Here is a 21270-nt window from a genome sequence, read left to right as displayed (position 1 = left end):
GAAAGAAATCTAAGTTGTTTCCAAGTCAGATTATGGGAAAACAGGCCTAGTTTAGAAAATGTCCACACATACACATCCCCCCAAATTCTGTCTCTGCCCTACCACTAGTATAGGATCATCTGCATACCCACCTCTACAATGTCATCATCAAACAGAAGCCAGAAGCCATGACTTTTCACAATAGTAATATAATGCCCACGATTTGGACCACTGGAAAAGAGCAGACAAAAGCAAGTTACCACGTGAACACTTACTTCTTTTTTTGCCCCTCAAAACCCCAGTGCATGGTTGTGTATCCTAGCGGTAAGCTCTTCCAGTGCTTTTTTGTGAGCTGCCGCCACAGCGTGGCAACCAACAGGCAGGTGGTATGGTCCCGAGATGGGGAAACGAACCCAGGTGGCCGAAGCGGTGAGAGTGTGGAACTTTACCCACTAGGCCATCAGGGCTGGCTCCACACTTATTTCTTTACAAAACTCTAGGTAACTCTTTCTAAGCAGTGATTTCCCAGAAAAAACTCTATGATCAGGACAGAGAACTTGCTATAGGTCATGTCTGCGTCCACAATTGTTTGCCCACAATTTATGGAGGACAGCCAGGTGCCAGCTGTGCTGGGCACAACGGAATGCAACGATGAATAAAACATCTGTCTTCTAAGGACTCACAACCTAGGAGGGAAAACAGACGTTCAAATTCAACTAACATTAACAAGTAATTACTGTATACCTGTGATGTGTCAGACCCTATTCTGACTGGTCAGGCAAAAAAGCAGTGAACCAAACAAAGGCCCCACTTCCTTGGGGTGAGGGTTTGATAGGCAATAAACAAACTAAAATATAAGTATAATCCAAGTGGTGGTAAGGGCCATGAAGAAGAATAAAGCAGAGTAAGGGGATAGTGAGTGACACAGGGAAGGTACTATTTGACACGAAGGGGTGAAAGACGACCTCTCTGATAACATGAGATTTGAGCAGAAGGAAATTTCCCTGAAAGAAGGGAGGGTGGGAGGGGGGCCTGATAAGCCATGTGACTATGATGGGAGTTTCAGGAATAGGTAGTAGCAAGCACAAAGGTCTTAGGGGAGGGGGGTAGCTCTTGGTATGTCCATGGAACAGCAAGGAAGCCAGAGCCCAGTCAGCCAGGGGGCAGGGGGAGGGGGGTGCCAGACTGGCGGGGAATGGCATATTATCATGGTTAAGATTTTGGACTTTGCTATGCATGAGCCAGCCAGACCCTGAGGGATTGTGAGGAGTGACATGATCTGATTTCGTTTCAGAAAGATGTTAAACCATAACGTATAATAACAAGTAGAAAAATAAAAAGGTATATATTACACAGTATGGAAAAAAGGAGAAAGAGCAACTGAACCGCTGTTACCATGTAGTTATATTTGCACAAGTGAGGAGATTTTAATCCTAGATCTCGAGTTTTGTTTTGGTTTTTTTTCAATGCACCATTAAAGCTGAAAAGCCAAATTTCCCCTTTTTTGTTTGCTTTAAACGCGAGATGACCCACATGATGTGTCCTTGCCTTTCTCCAACCCCAGCCAACCCCTCTTTCCCCTCCCTCTGAGCTCCAGCCCATAGGTCTCCTTTTTTCACACACTCCACCCCTTCGCGTCTGGGGCCTCCACACTTGCCATGACTCCGCCTGAAACAATCCTCCCCTACTCTTCACATGTGTGGCCCATTTTACCCCTTAGGCCTCAGCTCAAGTATCACCTGGGCAGATAAGTCTTTGCCCATCACCTTCCCTGAAGACGTACCTCCCATTGCTCTCTCATCGCCCATTCCTTCCTCATAGCACTAATCAAAACCATAAATTATTTTGCAGTGGTTGGTTTGTTGCTGGCGGTGGCAGGCTGGTGTGTTTACTTGTTAATTATCTTTCCCACTAGATCCTAGGTTCACGGGGGGCAGGGCTCCTGTGTCTCGTTCACTGCCGTACTTTCAGATCCTGCCACAGAACCCAGGAAACAAGGGTTCAAAAAATACTTGCAGGAGAAATCAACGAAGGAGGCTGTGCATCCTCAGCAAATGTGGGCCAGGCCATGGAGGGGATGGGCTCGGCTTCCCGACCTCAGAGCTTCCCAGTGCCCACAGCCGAAGATACCTTATCCCAGCCCGTAGGCCAGCCCAGCCCCACTCTGTGTATGAGAACAATCCAGTCTCTAGTGGGAGGAATTTAAGGAATGCTAGTTAGTAACACGCGTGACCCAGCACCAACTCGCCCTCACTGACTGGGCTGCTCTGACCCCGTGCCCCTATTACAGAAACTGACGAATCCAGAACCCAACCCCCTACTCGTCCCCCAGCTCCCCTAAACGGGTCTCCGCCTTGCCTCACAGTGCTCCCAGGGATTAGAGATCCATACTGAAACCTGAGCACACCCTACACATCTGAGCACTTCTGCTTCCCCATCACCTGTCTACAACCCCTCCCACCCACCTCGGCCACGATGCCCTCCAGGTGCCAGGCTCTGCCTGCCCCCACACCTCCTCCTGACCCCTGCCGTGGGCTCCCACCCAGTGTTCACGGCTAGTTTCCAGATTGCTGGACCCCTGTGTCCTTTAAAAGAATAACTGATAGACTATCCTTCAGGGAAAAAACACAAAGCTGGCTTATACTGGCCGATAAATATAACTTCCTGAGAATGTAAGAAAACAGCTGGTGACAAAGTTAATATGCACAGGACAAAACACAGGTGGCTTCCGAGGTGAAGTTACAGTTTCTGACACCATCCACCCCAGGACAGGGCAAAAAATGAATGAGTCCTTTCCTCCACGTGGAACCACGCGTCCTCCTGGTAATGGTCTGTTCACCACAAGCGGGTCCAGGCAGAGGGAGAGGAAGACGCCTGCTCTGCGACAGGCCCCAACCCAGTACCCACGAGGGCAGGGGAAGCTGTGCTGTCTCAGGGACAGGACATACCCCATCCCACTCGAGCAGAGGATAACGAACAGGAATTTCCAATAGACTTTTCCATGCAGAGACCAAATAATGGAATAGAAAATATTTGCTCAAAGGACTGTCAGCAAAATGCTTTGCTTCTCCACGTCTGAGGGACTTCTTTCTCTTACCCTCTGTCTTCTGATTACGTACTTATTACAGAATGTTGGGGAAAGACTGAAAACTGCATAAAGAATATTTTTTAAGAGTACATATTTAATCAGTGAAGATGCCAAAAAATTATTAAATTTGACCTACTGCTTCCAGCCTTTATTCCTACATCTTAAAATACTTTTGAGATCATACTATACATGTCACCTGGCTTTGTGAAAATTACAATCATACATAAATATTTATTTCTCCATCTTATTTCAAACTCTTCCTAAGCACCACTTATATCCAACACAGATTTATTATTTTAATAAATAATTAAAATAAATGATTTTATTTTATTTTCTATGTGTACGTAGGGGTGTTTGGAATAATTTTGAGATGATAAATAAACAAGAGCTTGGAAGATTCCCCAAAGTACCATTATTACGGAGTCTCACAGCCCAGGAAGGGAGCCACTCGGCCTATTCAGCACAGGGAAAACCTCACACTTGTCATGGGCACCCGCTTCGCCGCCTGCCCTTACCTGCCGCAGTGAACCACCACCGCGACCAGGTCGTACATGCGGTCCAGGTTCACCGCATCGCTGGAGGTGTTGAAGAGCCGGAGTTCCAGGGGGAAGACCACTCGGTAGGACAGCTTGGTGTACCTGTGCAGCTGCTCCATGTACTTGAACCGCTTTAGGTGCAGGGCCAAAATCATGGGCAGCTTTTTGACTCTCATCCTAAGAAACCACGAAATAGAAATCAGTTGTACCCAGCACGTGTTAGGGAAATGGAATACACTGCTGCCTACACAAATAAAGAGCAGGAGGGGGCTAACAAGCTTCAAATCAGCAAATAACCAAACTACTTGCAAGAATAAAAGCATGCTTGCTTACGTAGCACTGACTTTCATCCTACATTCTTGGCTAACTGGGGCATAGGTAGCGAGAGAAGAGCATGACAGCTAGTTTCTGTTTGGTCAAAGGAGACATTCCAGAATTTTGTACCAATAAAAATATAATGTGTGATTGCTCTCTGTCACTGCCCTCTGCCTCCCAGGAAGGAACAATATTTGAACAATCACCCCGCCCACCCCTCACCCAGAGATAATGGAGACGAGGGGTAATAGCTTTTGAGAAAAGGAGGTTGGGGAGAGGACAAGCAGAAGGGCATGGGCTGGACTTGCAGGTTCTGAGGACTGGTACGGATGGGCAGACGCTGCACACCACCGGCCACCAGGAAGCCAAGCATGCTGGGCCCCTCTCACTCCTTGCTCTTGTGCTCTTGAGCAAGTCACTTCCCTTTTCCAGCTCTCAGTTTCCTCATTTACAAAACACAGGGGCTGGCTTAGGGCTACACTTCCCAAGCTGGGCTATTACAGCACTGGAGATGTTAATAGGTGGGGCGTTTCCATGGCCAAGTTTGGACATGGCTACTTTCTATTCTCAAGCTCCTCCCTGCTCTTTCACATGTGGAAGGTTCTGAGAAATCCCAGAGTAAAAGAACTGTTCTCTTTTGTTTGATGCAGCACTTCCCAAACTTACATAGACACAGAAAGCTTTTTTCACTAGATGACCATTAATACTCCTCAGTCAAAAGTCACAAAGACAACAGTTTATGTAGATAATTCTGCCAGAACAGAGGATCTTCCGGTTGCCCTCCAGGACCCCCGTTCTGTGAATGCCCTGAATTAGTGTAAATGCTGTTCAGTGTGCACCTATTTTAAATGCATGTTATTTGAAAGGGACAAATTTTAAGACAATATTTTGCAGGAATCTATTGAGGTAAAACCCTGTTCGTAAAAATAAGCAAAATAACCACATCAGCAGGAAGATAAGATTTATAGGGAACCGTGTATTTTACAGGAACATGCGCCATTTTAAGGTCTAAAACCTCCAGGGGGAAAAAAAATCCCAAAAAACAAAACCTCCAGCCTAGAACAGAAAACACCTCATGTCACACAGGAAGACCTGGGCCCCACCTTAGGCAGATTCAGAGTATGCGATGGGAGCAGAGGCGAGTGAGCTCCCCTGACCACTAACGAAAGGTAACTGCGTCCCAGCTCCATCCCGTCTGCCACACGACTAACCTTTCATAAGTTTGGATGCAGCAAGGAAAAACATGCATGTCTGGGGGCAAAGGGCTGGGACGCTGGGCAGAGAAATGATTTCAGCCTCGGCTCTAGACCCGAGGGTTTTAGACAGCAGTAATGAGAACCGTGAGTTACCCTGACCATGCCACAGCCGTGCGCCGGGCAAAGCCAACCCACAGGAAGGCTGCACAGGATAATCAAAATGTCAACTTTCTTGGCTTCTGGGGATAGATAACAGGGAATCACTGCTTCTCTCAGACTGTCCAAGAGTTGAAAGTGGCTCGTGCTGGTAAAAAGATGGGTAACCTTGGGTCCTAGTTCAATTCAGAGTGTGATAATTTCCTTATTGCCTCTCCACATAACTGATATTTAATTGATTTCCTTATGATTCCTTACTAAATGATTAATTTTTTTAACCTCTATGTCTTCTAAATAATAAGTTCCAATGCTTAAGCAATACTATCAATCTTATTGAGTGACCACTATGCATTACATACTATGCTAAGTTCTTTTTATAACTTGCCCTTATTCCCAAGAGGACAGAGATTATACTGATCACCACTTGTTTACCCAGCAGAGTACCTGGCACATACATAGTAGCACTTGATAAATATTCGTTGAATGAATGAATGAACGAACAGATAAACAAATGAGCAAACGATCAGATGAGTGCACAGCCTCTGAGGATGGCGTCCCTATCCCAGTTTTTCCAGTGAGGAAGGTGACTGACTCCCCAAGGCTACCCGGCTAGGAGCCCGTGGAACTGGGATTGAAAATCAGATCTGTCAGACGCCACAGTCTGGTTCCTTCTCAAGGCCCACGGCCGCCCTCCCGCACGACCCTTCACATACCTCTTCTGGGCCTCCTGTTTGCTGCAGCACGTTTCACAATAATACTTCTGTTCACTACACAGTGTCTCCGTGTTGCTGAAGTCTCTGCAGAGGAAAATATTTTCAACTTAAAAACAAGTCCAAAAGGCACTTGGTATACCACGTTCTAAGTCCTCGATTACCTGTAGGGTAATTTGTTTTTTTTTAAAGATTTTATTTTTTTCCTTTTTCTCCCCAAAGCCCCCTGGAACATAGTTGTATATTCTTCGTTGTGGGTCCCTCTAGTTGTGGCATGTGGGACACCGCCTCAGCGTGGTTCAACGAGCAGCGCCATGTCCGCGCCCAGGATTCGAACCGACGAAACACTGGGCCGCCTGCAGCAGAGCGCGCGAACCTAACCACTCGGCCACGGGGCCAGCCCCACCTGTAGGGTAATTTTTAAGCAAATGTGCAGAAAGAAGTAACGGCAAAAGAGCTTTCTTACGAGCCGGTGCTCCGATGCCATCAGCGCACATCCACAGGACCGGGTGACGAGCCCACCATGAGAGATTTTCAAGCACAGCTTTACTTAATGGACACAGCTAGATCTGAACTAGGGTTTGCAACCGAGCCAGGAAAAAGTCAGAGTTTAACAGAGAACAGCTGTACACTGGAGATTAAAAATTATCATAGAAAAATAGTAACTATAGTAAAAGCCCATCATTACACTATAAGTTGAGTCCAAAAAAATCAAAAAAAACGCGACGTGACATTATTGTCAGTTAATGAAAAATAGCGTGAATCAGGTGGTCTCCATTTTCAAAGAGCATAAATGTTAAGAAAGTGAAATTTAAACCACACACAACTGCCCTTATCTTGAACTAAGGAAGTCCCAAATTATCAGGAGACGACCACTTCCTACCAACCACCGGCGCTGCCCCGCTCCCCACCTCCCCGCACCCTGGAAGGTAAGAACTTGAGCCTGCTCCTTTTGAGAACAAATGCCACTGTGATGTTCTATCTGCATTCGCCTTGGGTGAGGTGTTACTGTACTACTTAGGGTTTTCATTTTTTAAATGTCATGGCTTTCCTTCTTTTCCAGTCACTGAGATTCCACTTAGCATTCCTGTCATACTGCTTCAAAGGCTGAAAGGAACATCCAGAATATAAGAATACCCTGGAGTCTCGAAAAGGTCTGTGACATTTCCTTATTCATAGGGAATGTCCCAGCATCGGAATGATCAGATTTTATTAAATAGAAAATGTTATTTTGACAGTGTTAATGACTCTACCACTTAAACAGAGCTTATCAAAATAAAATATAAATTGTCCTTTCATTAAATCTCAAACAATTACTGAGAGTACTCTGGGCTCCGTGCTGTGGATTCGCAGAGTACCTGCCCTCACACAGCTCACAGTCTAACAGACACATGCAAATGAGCCACTGACAACGTTTAGTGTTCAGTGCAGGTTAAACGTAAATCATTTCACACAATTGAGTCCCCTGCCTAAAAGCCACCAACGGTTCCTCAGTGCACTTTGGAATAAAATCCAAATTCACTGCCATGGCCGATAGGCCGTCCACCCCCATACCCCTGAATTCTCTTCTGACCCCATCTCCTTCACTCTGCTCTAGCCACACCAGCCAGGTTTCTCCTGTAGCCCCAGAGAGCTAGGCTCTCCCTGCCCCAGGGCATTTGCAGGTACTGTTTTCTCTGCCCTGATAGCTCCTTTCCAGATGCTTCCATGGCTGATTCCGCTGATTGTTCAGAGCTCAGCCTAAATGTTCCCTCTTTGGAGAGGACTTCCCTGGCCACTCTCCAACCTACTCTGCCCCATCCCGTTGCTGTCTTGTTTTCTTCTGAGCACTTAGCACTATCTAAAACCATCCTCCTAGTCATTCGACAACTTGCCTCCCCTCTCTGTGGGCAGTGACCCTGTCTCTCTCACTGCTAAAGCTCAGCACTGAGAACAGGCCCAACACATCATGGCATTTCACAGTGTGTGTTGGGTGACCAAACGAAGACAGAAGCAGGTGTACAAAGGCCAGGGGAAAGCACAGAGGAAGAAGAAATGAAGTTGAACTGGGGTAATTCAGGACATTTCCCCAAGGGATGATGTCCAAGTCAGGTTCTCAAGAGGGAAAGTGTAGCAGGTGGAGGGAATGCCACAGCACAGACGCATGGAGGCAAGGGACGGAGCACGCTTCTCAGAAGCTGGCGTGCACCATGTGGCTGAGCAGTCTCACTAACCAGACGCAACAAGGAAGAGACATAATCAGACAGTGCTTTTAAGAAACGCCACTTCTGGTAGCATTGGAGAGGAAGGACAGGAGGGGGTCGAAAGGCAAGGAAACAATTTAGAAGGCAATAATCCTCATGCCTCAGATTTCAAGTGCTTGGTGCATTATATAGACTCAAACTTCGCTGAATGAATACTGGCCAACTCTTCAATGGATAACTGATGTGAAATCTTTTCTTGGCCTGCACAGGATTTATTGGGGTGGAATGGAGGAATCACGGAGAAGGGGAGGTGCGTATGGGCCATGGTAGAGATTTACATCCTTGGAATGTCTACCACAGACAAACCTCTTTATCAACTAAAGAAGCAGAATAACTAAGGCAGACACAGCAACGAATAAGGAATTAAACACTTTCTACTCACTCTCATTTTTCAAAAAAAGTTTTTTGAAGTATTTGCAGACCCAGGTAGGTAGAAACACAGCAGAACTTAGTACCTAATTTAGACTTGATTTACAAACAGCCACCATCCTGCTCAGCACCAGCTGGCTCGAGCTCGCGCCGTGAGAGATAGGCTAATGCATTTAGGGCACCTGTGAGTTGAGAATTGGAAAATGAGGCTAGGAAAAGGGGACAACCCTGGCAGGAAACTCTGAGGCAGAGCAGGTCTGTCAGCTGATGCTGCACAGTTGTTGGAACAAAAGCAGACAACAAAGGTGGAAACCTTCCAAGGAGAAAGTCAAAGAGGAGAGAGACAGTAGAGAGATCTTTCCGACACTCGGGATAAATTACCAAAGCACGGGGGAGGCTGGTGGGAAGCACAAACGCTTTGTATTTCTTTAAAGAGAGTCATAGTGACAATAAAACACTGTTTAGAAATACACTTTGAGGGCCGGCCCAGTGGTGTACTGGTTAAGTTTGCACACTCCACTTCAGCAGCCCAGGGTTTATGGGTTTGGATCCTGGGCATGGACCTACACACTGCTCATCAAGCCATGCTGTGGCAGTGTCCCACGTACAAAATAGAGGAAGACTGGCACAGATGTTAGCTCAGGGCCAATCTTCCCCACACACACACACACACACACACAAATACACTTTGGGAACAAATCTAATATGAAATAAACGCCTCTTTAAGGAAAGAAAACTATAAAACCTCATGGAAATGTATATGAGAAAACTTGAAAAAAATGGAGAAAAACTATGTTCCTGGATGTATTGTAAAGACAGCTATCATGTCCAAGTTAATCTCTATATTTGATACATTTTTAATTAAAATCTTAACTTTTCCACTCAACACAAGAGTTCAAAAATTGATTTAAAAAAAAATTCTCAAGCAATGCTTCTTGATAATTTTCATGTCATGACCCACAGACAAAATGATCCCATAGAGAAGGGAGCTGGGGTAAACCAATGAGGCTGCTCCTATGGCTGGCCATGGGGCTCTGGCAGCTCCAGGCTCTGCCCAGCCTCCCAGGAGCCGAGGGATCAATAGACACCTGTACCCCATTTTCCAGGGCACACCAATTGGGAGGCTTTTTTGCAGAATCCACAGCAGTGGTTCACCTGGCTGCTCGTTAGAATCACCTGGGGAGCCTTAAAAACATTCTCAATGGCCCCCAGCCCTATAAATTACATGAGAATCTCTCCAGGTAGAACACAGGCATTACTGTTCTTACAGCTTCTCAGGTGGTTCCAATGTGCTGCCAGGGCTGTGCACCCAATGCTTTGCAAATATTAGCATGCATGTGAATCACGAGATCCCACCAACATTCAGATTCTGATTCATTCATTCATTCTTGGGGGAGACCTGAGATGCTGCTGTACTAATGAGACCACAGGTGACGTCAACGGTGCTACTCCATGGAACCCTGTTTGAGTAGCAAAGGCTTAGAGCAGCTGTTCTCAAATTCTGGTGGTATCAAAACCACCTGGAAAATTAAAACCTGAGGCCCAGGCTCACAGAAGTTGAAAGTGACCTGAACCTCGATTTTTACCAACTTCCCCAGGTGATTCTGATACACACCAAAGTTTAAGAACCGCTGACTAGAGTATTAAAGAAGACTGAAAAAAGAAATCTACAAGAAAAACTTATGTGTCAGACATTAGAAAATACCTATTATCAATAACCAAATCCGAAACACAGGTCAGAGAAGCAGAAGAGAGATAAGCATGTGGCAACAGACAGGGATGGATATGAACTTAGTACATAAAAGAAGTTTCTCAAAATAAGTAGAAAATGAAAGTTTTTAAAAAGAAGAGTAATTTTGGGGCTGGCCCTATGGTATAGTGGTTAAATTTGGTGTGCCATGGTGTAGTGGTTAAATTTGGTGCGCTCTGCTTCAGCGGCCCTGGTTCACAGGTGCAGATCCCAGGTGTGGACCTACACCACTCATCAGCCATGCTGTGGTGGCAACTCACATACAAAATAGAGGAAGACTGGCAGAGATGTCAGCTCAGGGCTAACCTTCCCCAAGCAAAAAAAGAGGAAGACTTGCAACAGATGTTAGCTCAGGGCAAATCTTCCTCAGCAGAAAAAAAAAGTAATTTTAAAAATAGAGCTTTGGAAGAATTAAAAGGCACTTTCCTCCTGTTGTCTAGCTAACCTCCCCAGCACTAGGAGGATGGGAATTTTTAATGAGAGGAAGGCAGAGGAAGAGGAAAGTGGGTTCAGAACATGGAGCACTTGAGAAGAAAGGTAAGTTTCTGTGAAGGAGCCACAACAAGAGACTAAGGCACTGAAATGGAAGACAAAACATACCAAAAAGGCCATGGAAGGATAATTAAGATAAACTACAGGTATTTTAAGGTTTTGCCTGAGGCCATCCCTGAACTTTACAAAAGAAAAACAATTCTCTAAGTATCCTCCTGTGATACAGCTGGCTCATCTTGCCTCAGACACAGCACTGAGATTTGAAATATTAGAATTATAGCTCAGCGACAACATGGACTTCATGGCTTCTCTAGACTCACATCCTGGATTTAACCACTATTCGTATTATCATTTCTCGGGGACAAAAGGTCAGTGAAAACACACTGTAATCGATCACATAAGCCCTTCTGGAAGGAGGCGGCAGAGATCTGGCATTTAAATCCCACGGTCTTCGCTTGATTTTTAACGTTTTTCATTATCAAAATAAAAGAAGGATAAAAATATCACATCAGAAGAGACAGGCAGACAGTGATGCTGAAGAAGAAAACTCAATTCTAATTTTAAAAATAAAACTTCAAGACTACAAATCAAATTAAACCATGAAATGGGCCAATAAAGATCATTCCTTTGATCATTCCTTCTCTTTTGTCTCAGACAGAAAAAGCTAATGGATCAGCTGGCTCATTTATTCCCTGGGCCTTTCTCCTGCACATGTTTCTTTTGCAATGTATTGGAAAGCTGCCACTCCCATCACAGACACCTGAATGGCAACCCTTGCCAGGCTTCTCTTTATTCATGCTGGGGAGGTGAGAGCTTAGGCATACATGAGGCCAGGTATCGGTAAGTCAGTTAAAGTCTAGTTTAAGGATGATGTAAAAAGGGGGTGGGGCGGGCACTTCAGGATTATCAGCCTGGACAGTCCAATCAGATGAAAATCCAATGTTACTTAAAAGGCATTCCAGGGTTACTTCATCACTCGCCCATCCCAGCTTTAACACCTCCAAATGCATCTAGCCTGCCTTCATCAGGTATGCATGACCAATAAACACATTTCTCCAGAAAAACAAATGGAAACCCAACTCTGGGTTACATTTCTTTATAATGAAGTTTCCCAAAGGTGGAAATTATAACTAGCCAGTTCGCCCTTTATCTGGTTGGTCTCAAAGCTCCGGCCACTGCGATCTGACCTTTTGAACAGCCCAGGAATTTCTCAGAAGGCAGGGGAAGCAGACAACTTCCCTACCTCCAAATTCTCCCCAACTCCCCTTCTCAAAAAAGAGGGATGAGCAAGTAATATCCTTCCTCTCATTCATTCTCTGTGATCACAAAACCTTGGGGAAATCAAAAACGGCTTCTTTTCACAGGAATATGAGGAACCCATGCCATAAACAACCATTCCGAAGAAAAAGAGGCCATCCTGGCCTAGAAAACACTTTGCAAACAAAGAGATAACAAGCTTGTCTTAGACACCTGGACCTAAGGCATTTGGAGACAAGACTGAAATGCCAAACCAACAGGACGTGCTGAGGTAACCAGGTTACTATCAGGGCAGAAGGCGGAGGGGACCTCGGACTCCTGGGAACTGGGAAAGCAACCAGCGCCCCCTACACGCACACACACAATCTGTCACACCCCGACGAACCCCGAAGCTCTTCCACGATGAAGTTTGGTGCCTTTGCCCTGAAAGATGACAGCCATCCATCACAGGAAGTCCCTTCAATCTAGTCTTCTAAAACTGATAAAAATCAACAGCGCCTTGTCCTAGCACTATAAAACGTCCCTGAGCTATGGCATCCTAAGAATGGGGAGGCCTGCCCTGAACACTTGGTCTACACTGGCATCCACACTACCAGGCACTCTCTAGGCCTGTTTAACTCCCTTCAAAGCACTGATCACTGTCTGTGGATGCCCACTAGGACATAAATGGTGCGAGAGCAGGGACCCTGTCTGATACTCACTCCTCTATCCCCAGTGTCCAGACAGGGCTGGGATAATTACAAGCACTCACAACCTCTTGTTGAAAGGAGGACGGGGAAGGGTGCGAGGAGGGGAAAGGGAATCATGTCTCTATATCAACTTCAGGCACATCATCAATGTGCAAGTCAATACACAAATATCAAGTAATCCTGGGCAGGTGTTGCTCTTACACTCTGGGCTCCTTGCCTTCTCTCAGCCCTAATGAGGGGGAATTTCTTTCCATAAATAATCTCCATAGAATGCCGAAAGATGGAGGAAGAGGCAACTCCCTCGTTGGGTCTCAGCTCAAAAGTGCATAGTTTTGAAAATAATAGATTAGCTTAGAAAAGGAAAGTAATGGTAGGCATCTGCAGCATTTATTAACTTAACCGTGTGATTGTGCGTACACACGTGATGGAGAAAGAGAGAGAGTTATGAAAGCCAAATGCGCACATCTGTATTAAAGATTAAAAACTTCTTTTTAAACGTAATGACTAATGACTTCCACTTGATCCTCTCTCTTCTCAGCAGGACTCGTCTCTAGATCACATATACTTATTTTTAATCTCTCTTGGGGAAGAAGAAATACAAAATAATAGGATTACATTGGTTTACCAGAAATGAAGATTATCTACTGAAGAAATACAGGATTTCCCCCCCCACTTATTTACTAGCCTGGTCAAAAGCTCAGGCACAATCAGAATTCATGAGGTTACCTTAGACAGTGGGTAATAGATGTATTCTGCTCCACATCCACAGAAAGGTCAAGAAAATCTTCATCTTTGCTACTAACCTGAAGCAAGAAAAGAAAAAAACATATTAGGCACAAAACACACAATAGACAGAGTAGACAGAACTTTGAACACCAGGGTAACCAAAAAACCATAACGCCAGAGTCGTATGTGGCTTTGTAAACAGTCATTCCTCAGTATCCACAGGGGACTGGTTCCGGGACCCCCATGGATACCCAAATCCACAGATGCTGAAGTGTATTGTATAGAATGATGTCGTATTTGCATATAACCTATGCACATCCTCCCCTATACTTTAAATCATCTCTAGGTTACTTACAATATCTAATACAATGTAATTGCTATGTAAATAGTTGTTATACTGTATCATTTAGGGAATAATGACAAGAAAAAAAAGTCTGTATATGTTCAGTACAGACTTTTCTATCTGCGGTTGGTTGACCCTGCTTAAGGGGAACCAGCAGATAAGGAGGACTGACTGTACTCACTGGCAACCAGAGTTACCTCAAAAACAACCCAATCTAGAGAAAATCCCAAATTCTCTATTGAACCTTCTCCCTGTGTCAGCTTTGACAAAGAGCTTTTGATAATTCAAACTCAACCACATTTCTCTCCCTTCTCCATTCACTTCCTCCATCGTTTCAAAGTAGAAAGTATCAGACAAACATCATATAGCCCAGAGCGGCAGAATGACAGAAATGGCAAATGGGCAAGAGACTTAGAAAACCTACTCATCAGATGACCACTCCTTCATTAAGTTGTTTGTACCTTCTACCAGGTCCTTGAAATCACTCCCTTTCTCTGGTGCCTCATCATCCAAACTGTCTGTGGAGCCAAGAAGCCTAATGGGTGATGAACTGGAGAGTCCCGCTGACCACACATAGAGCTGTCCTCCAGCCCAGGAGGTGGTCATCATTTGCAGAGGCCTGTGCTGTCTGCAATAACAATTGGACCTGTAGCTGGCCTGGAGCCTGGGCTCACACGGGCCCGCCATACTGGGGACGGCTCTCAGCAGGCCTGGGTCACTGGCCCCAGCAGTTTCTCAGCCCTCCACAGTTCACACCACACCAGTTTTGGGTCTTGTACTTACTGAAGCCACACAGAGGAAGTGCTTACATTCCAGCAGTGCACTGGCAAGCCTGGCATTTCACTGTCTTGGAGTGGGAGGGACAAACTAGCCCAGCAACTTCTCTGAGGTGCTCAATTAGCAGAAAAATGAAAATAATGCTTCTTTAAGTGTTAGAACTACCCCATGATTCAATACTCCACTGCTAGGAAATTATCTAAAGAAATACTCAGAGATGTAGACACGATCTGTTATAAGTACACATAAGAATGTGTGTTGAGACAGGCTGCCCAGCTCCACATCCTCTCTCTGTCACTTACAAAGTGGATGACTTTAGGTCAGTTACTTAGCCTCTCTGTACCTCAGTGTCTGCATCTGCAGAGTGGGGACAGTAAGAGTATCTATTTCAGAAGGTTGCTGTAAGGATGAAATGAGATGATACACATAAGGTGCTTTAAGAAGTATGGTGACAGACGGTAATTGGTCTTTCAGTGGTGAACATGATGCAGTCTATAGAGAAATCGAAATATAATGATGTACATCTGAAATTTATATATAATGTTATAAACCAATGTTACCTCAATTTAAAAAGAGAAGTAACCACTCAACAAATCGAAGAGGGGTAAACATTTTTAAATGGCCTAAAATGGTCAAAAAGTTGAGAATGTTTTACTGCACTGTGGGTACCACAGTAAATGAAAAGGTAGGCTATACAATTATATATAAGTTAATTCCAACTTTGCATGAAAAAGGCATGTATACATTTAAACACACACATGCCCTACTTCTATCACCTTGCTGTAAGTTTTTTATGGCACTTATTACTGCTGTGTAGAATGCATGAATGGCCCCAAATCTTCATCATTGCCTATACTGGCTTCTTTGCTGTATGACTTTTACAGATCCTCTCATCAAGAGGCATACATCCCAACCCCTGATTCTGAGTTAAGCCATGTAACTTGCTTTAGCCAATGGGAAGTTTGAAGACATGTTATAAGCAGAGGCTTGAACAAGCCCTGGTGAAATTGCTCTCTTGTACTTCTGTCATCACCATGAGAAGGAGAAGCCCAGGCTAGCCCACTGTTCCCAGGAAGAAGACAGGAGACCCATAGAGGAGAGCTGTTCTCACTAAGGTGCCCAGCCAAGCCCACTCAAGAACGCAATGCCCCTGTGACCTGCAGACACACAAGTGAGTCAGTGGAAATACAAATACACAAGTTCAGCCAAGTCCAGCCTAGATCAGACAGCCTTCAGCCAACCCAAAGTTGCATGAATTATAATAATAAGTAATAGCTGATTTAGTCTCAGAGTTTTGGGGTGGTTGGTTACAAAGCAATAGATAATTGATACAATTATTTAACATTATAATGTTTTATTTTTATTTGTTTATTGTCTACCTCTTCCTTACTAAAATGAAAGTTCAAAAGACTGGCTTCAGTAATGACTAAGACACTGGCATTTCAACACTCCTCCAGAAAACTATAAATTCAGGTAACTTCAAGAAATATCCAACTCAATTAGGAAAAGCAACCTAAGGATTATAGGTTTTCCAGAGGGAGAAAGGAGTAGAGAGCTTGCTCAAAGAAATAATAGCTGAGAACTTCCCAAACCTGGGGAAAGAAGTGGACTTAGAAATACATGAAGCCAATAAAACCCCTAATTACATCAATGCAAAAAGACCTTCTTCAAGGCATATAATAGTAAAATTGGCAAAATTCAATGACAAAGAAAAAATATTAAGGGCAGCAAGGAAGAAGAAAATAACCTACAAAGGAACTCCTATCAGGCTTTCAGCAAATTTCTCAGGAGAAACCTTACAGGATAAGAGAGAATAGAACGATACATCCAAAACATTGTAAGAGAAAAACTCTCAGCCAAGAATACTCTATCCAGCAAAACGACCCTTCAGATATGATGGAGAAATAAAAGCTTTCCCAGATAAACAAAGCTGACAGAGTTCACTGCCACTAGACCTCCCTTACAAGAAATGATGAAGGAAGCCCTTGGGCCTGAAACAAAAAGGCAAAGGACTACAAAGCTTTGAGCAAAGAGATAAGTAGATAGACAAAATCAGAAAATTGCAGCTCTCTATCAGAACAGGTTAGCAAACAATTATAACATAAAAGATAAAGGGAAGGAAAGCATTAAAAATAATTGTAAAAACTTTAATTTACTCACAAACTCATAACAAAAAAAAGAATAATTTTGTCACAGCAATAACCCAGAAGGGGATGAGGAAAGGGATGGAACTTGCTTAGGCTAATGTAAAAATGAGGCTATCAGAAAATGGATTATCTCATCTATGAGATCTTTTTTCAATTTTTATCTTTTGCTGAGGAAGATTTGCCCCAAGCTAACATCTGTGCCAGTCTTGCTCTATTCTGTATGTGGGTCACCACCACAGCACAGCCACTGCTGAGTGGTGTACATCTGCACCTGGGAACTGAACCCAGGCCGCTGAAGCACAGCACACTCAACTTAACCACTAGGCCACAGGGCTGGCCCCTTATCTATGCGACCCTTTATACAAACCTTGTGGTAACCAATAAACAAAAAATCAGGCTGAGCCACAAACTATAAATAAAGAGAAAACCATCACAGAAAACCACCAAACTGAAATGGCAGTCAGAAATACAAGGGAAAAGAAACAATGGACAGATAGAACAACGGGAAAACAAGAGATAAAATGGCAGTATTAAGTCCTCATATATCAATAATCACTCTAAATACAAATGTATTGAATTATCCAATCAAAAGACACAGAGCAGGTAGATGGATTAAAAAACAAGACCCAACAATATGCTACCTCCAGAAAACATACCTCAGGTCTAAAGACAAACAGGCTCAGAGTGAAGGGATGGAAGACAATACTCCAAGCAAAGAGCAAACAAAAGAAAGCAGGTGTTGCCATAAGACAAAGAAGACTTCAAGATAAAAAAGACAATGAGATAAAACAAGACAAAAAAGATAAAAAAAGACAATGAGCAACAAGGAGGGGTAGTATACAATGATAAAAGGGACATTCCACCAAGAGGACATAACACTTCTGCATGTATATGCACCTACCATGGAGTGCCAAAGTATATACATCAACTATTAACAGACCTAAAGGGAAACCGACAACAACACAATAATATTAGGAGACCTCAACACCTCACTTCCTTCAATGGGTCAATCATCCAGACAGAAAGTCAACAAGGAAACAGTGGCCTTAAACGAAACATTAGACCAGATGACCTTAACAGATTATATAGAGAGAGTATTCTATCCAAAAACAGAATACACGTTCTTCTCAAGTGCACATAGAACATTCTCAAAGATAGACCATATGTTGGGAAACAAGGCAAGCCTCAATAAATTTAAGAAGACTGAAATCATATCAAGTGTCTTTTCCAACCACAATGCTATGAAACTAGAAATCACCTAAAAGAAAAAAGCGGGGAAAGGCACAAATATGTGGAGATTAAACAACATGCTACTGAACAATCATTGGATCAATGAAGAAATCAAAGGAGAAATCAAAAAATACCTGGAGACAATGAAAAAGAAAACACAACATACCAACTCACATGAGATGTAGCAAAAGCGGTACTAAGAGGGAAACTTACAGCAATACAGGACTACCCCAACAAACAAGAAAAGTCTCAAATAAACAATCTTAAACTACACCTAACAGAATTATAAAAAGAAGAACAAACAAAGCCGAAAGTCAGCAGAAGGAGGTAAATAATTAAAATCAGAGCAAAAATAAATAAGAGATTTTAAAAAAAACAGGATCAATGAAACTAAGAGCTGGTTCTTTGAGAAGTTAAACAAAAATGACAAACCCTTAGACTGACTCACTAAGAAAAGAAGAGAGAAGGTGCAAATAAATAAAATTAAAAATGATAGAGGAGCAATTACAACGGATATCACAGAAATACAAAGGATTATAAGAGAAAACTATGAAAAACTATATGCCAACAAATTGGATAACCTAGAAGAAATGGATACCTTCTTAGGTTCATACAACCTCCAAAAACTGAATCAAGAAGAAACAGGGAATCTGAACAGACCAATCACAAGCAAAGAGACAGAAAGTCCAGGACCAGATGGCTTCTCTGGAGAATTCTACCAAACATTCAAAGAAGAGTTAATAACTTATCCTTCTCAAACTATTCCAAAAAACTCAATAAGATAGAATGCTTCCTAATTCATTCTATGAGGCCAACATCGCTCTGATCCCAAAGCCAGACAAGGATAAACCAAAGAAGGAAAATTACAGGCCAATATTGCTAATGAACATAGATACAAAAATCCTCAACAAAATATTGCCAAATCGAATACAGCAATACATTAAAAGGATCATACATTATGATCAAGTGGGATTTATACGAGGGATGCAGGGGTGGTTCAACATTTGCAAATCAATCAATGTGATACACCACATTAACAAAATGAGGAATAAAAATCACATGATCCTCTCAATAGAGGCACAGAAAGCATTTGACAAGATCCAACATGTATTTATGATAAAAACCCTCAATAAAATGGGAATAGAAGGAAAGTACCTCAACATAATACAGACCATATATGACAAACTCACAGCCAACATCATACTTAACAGAAAGCCATCCCTCTGAGAACAGGAACAACACAGTGGTGCCCAATCTGACCTTTCCTATCCAACATAGTACTGGAGGTTTTGGTCAGAGCAATTAGGCAAGAAAAAGAAATAGAAGGCATCCAAACTGAAAAGGAAGAAGTAAAACTCTCGCTGTTTGAAAATGACATGATTCTATATACAGAAAACCCTAAATCCACCAGAAAATTATTAGAAATAATCGATACCTATAGCAAAGTTTCAGGGTACAAAATCAACCTACAAAAGTCAATTGCTTGGGGCCGGCCCAGTGGCACAGTGGTTGAGTCTGCATGCTCTGCTTCAGCAGCCCAGAGTTCAGAGGTTCGGATCCTGGGCACACACCTACACACCGCTCATCAAGCCATGCTGTGGCAGCAGCCCACAAACAAATTAGAGGAAGATTGGCACAGATGTTAGCTCAGGGCAAATCTTCCTCAAGCAAAAAGAGGAAACTTGGCAATGGATGTTAGCTCAGGGCAAATCTTCCTCACCAAAAAAAAAATGAGTTGCTTTTCTATACACTAATAATGAACTAGCAGAAAGAGAAGTCAAGAATACAATCCTGGGCAGGCCCTGTGGCTGAGTGGTTAAGTTCACATGCTCCACTTCAGCAGCCCAGGGTTTCACCAGTTCGGATCCTGGGTGCGGACCTAGCACCAGTCATCAAGCCATGCTGAGGTGGCATCGCACATGGCAGACCCAGAAGGACCTACAACTAGAATATACAACTCTGTACCGGGGGGCTTTGGGGAGAAGAAATAAAAAAAAAAAAAAAAAAAGACTGAAAACAGATGTTAGCTCAGGGCCAATCTTCAAAAAACAAAAAAATCCCATTTACAATTACAACAAAAAAATAAAATATCCAGGAATAAATTTAACCAAGGAGGTGAAAGACCTACACAACAAAAACTATACAACATTTTTGAAAGAAATCGAAGAAGACATAAAAAAATGGAAAGATATTCTATGCTCATGGATTGCAAGAATAAACATAATTAAAACGTCCATATTACCTAAAGCAATCTACAGATTCAATGCAATCCCAATCAGAATCCCAATGACATTCTTCACAGAAACAGAAGAATCCTAAAATTTATCAACAAAAGACCCTAAATAGCTAAAGCAATCCTGAGAAAAAACAGTGAAACTGGAGGCATCACAATCCCTGACTTCAAAATATACTACAAAGCTACAGTAATCACAACAGCATGGTACTGGCACAAAAACCGTGTTCTGTGGACACACACATCCACGGAACAGAATTGAAAGCCCAGAAATAAAACCACACATCTACAGACAACTAATCTTCAACAAAGGAGCCAAGAACATACAATGGAGAAAAGAAAGTCTCTTCAATAAATGGTGTTGGGAAAACTGGACAGCCACATGCAAAAGAATGAACGTAGACTGTTATCTTACACCATACACAAAAATTAACTCAAAATGAATTAATGACTCGAATGTAAGACCTGAAACCATAAAACTCCTAGAAGAAACTATAGGCAGTACATTCTTTGACACTGGTCTTAGCAGCATCTTTCCAAATACCATGTCTACTCAAGGAAGGGAAAGAAAGGAAAAAATTAACAAATGGGACTGTATCAGACTAAAATGGTTCTGCAAGGCAAAGGAAACCACGAACAATATGAAAAGACAACCCACCAACTGAGAGTAAACATTTGCAAATCACATATCTGACAAGGGGTTAATTTCCAAAATATATAAAGAATACATATAACTCAACAACAAAAAAACAAAAAAGCCAATCAAAAAATGGGCAAAGGATATGGACATTTTTCCAAAGAAGATATACAGATAGCCAACAGACACATGAAAAATGTTCAACATCACTAATTATTAGGGAAATGCAAATCAAAACTACAATGAGATATCATCTTACACCTGTCAGAATGGCTATAAAGAACAAGACAAAAAAATAACAAATGTGGGAGAGGATGTGGAGAAATACACTGCTGGCAGGAATGCAAACTGGTGCAGCCACTATGAAAAAGAGTACAGAGATTTCTCAAAAAATTAA

At 42.9% G+C, this 21270-nt stretch overlaps 1 protein-coding gene across 2 annotated transcripts in view; it reads right to left on the bottom strand.

Moving 5' to 3' along the window:
• USP46 (ubiquitin specific peptidase 46) overlaps positions 1-21270 on the bottom strand; it is a 65740-nt gene that overhangs the window by 6341 nt on the left and 38129 nt on the right. For both annotated transcript variants that reach the window (XM_044765959.2, XM_070505888.1), the window contains exons 5-8: positions 13507-13583; positions 5984-6067; positions 3583-3780; positions 132-210 (exon numbers count right to left, since the gene is read on the bottom strand). In XM_044765959.2, the coding sequence (XP_044621894.1) occupies positions 132-210; positions 3583-3780; positions 5984-6067; positions 13507-13583 (438 nt within the window). The remainder of the gene's footprint in view (positions 1-131; positions 211-3582; positions 3781-5983; positions 6068-13506; positions 13584-21270) is intronic.

This window comes from Equus asinus, chromosome 3, assembly GCF_041296235.1.
Source record: "Equus asinus isolate D_3611 breed Donkey chromosome 3, EquAss-T2T_v2, whole genome shotgun sequence".
Taxonomy (NCBI): domain Eukaryota; kingdom Metazoa; phylum Chordata; class Mammalia; order Perissodactyla; family Equidae; genus Equus; species Equus asinus.
The sequence above is the reverse complement of the archived record's forward strand: the minus strand, read 5'-3'. Positions and strand labels throughout refer to the sequence as shown.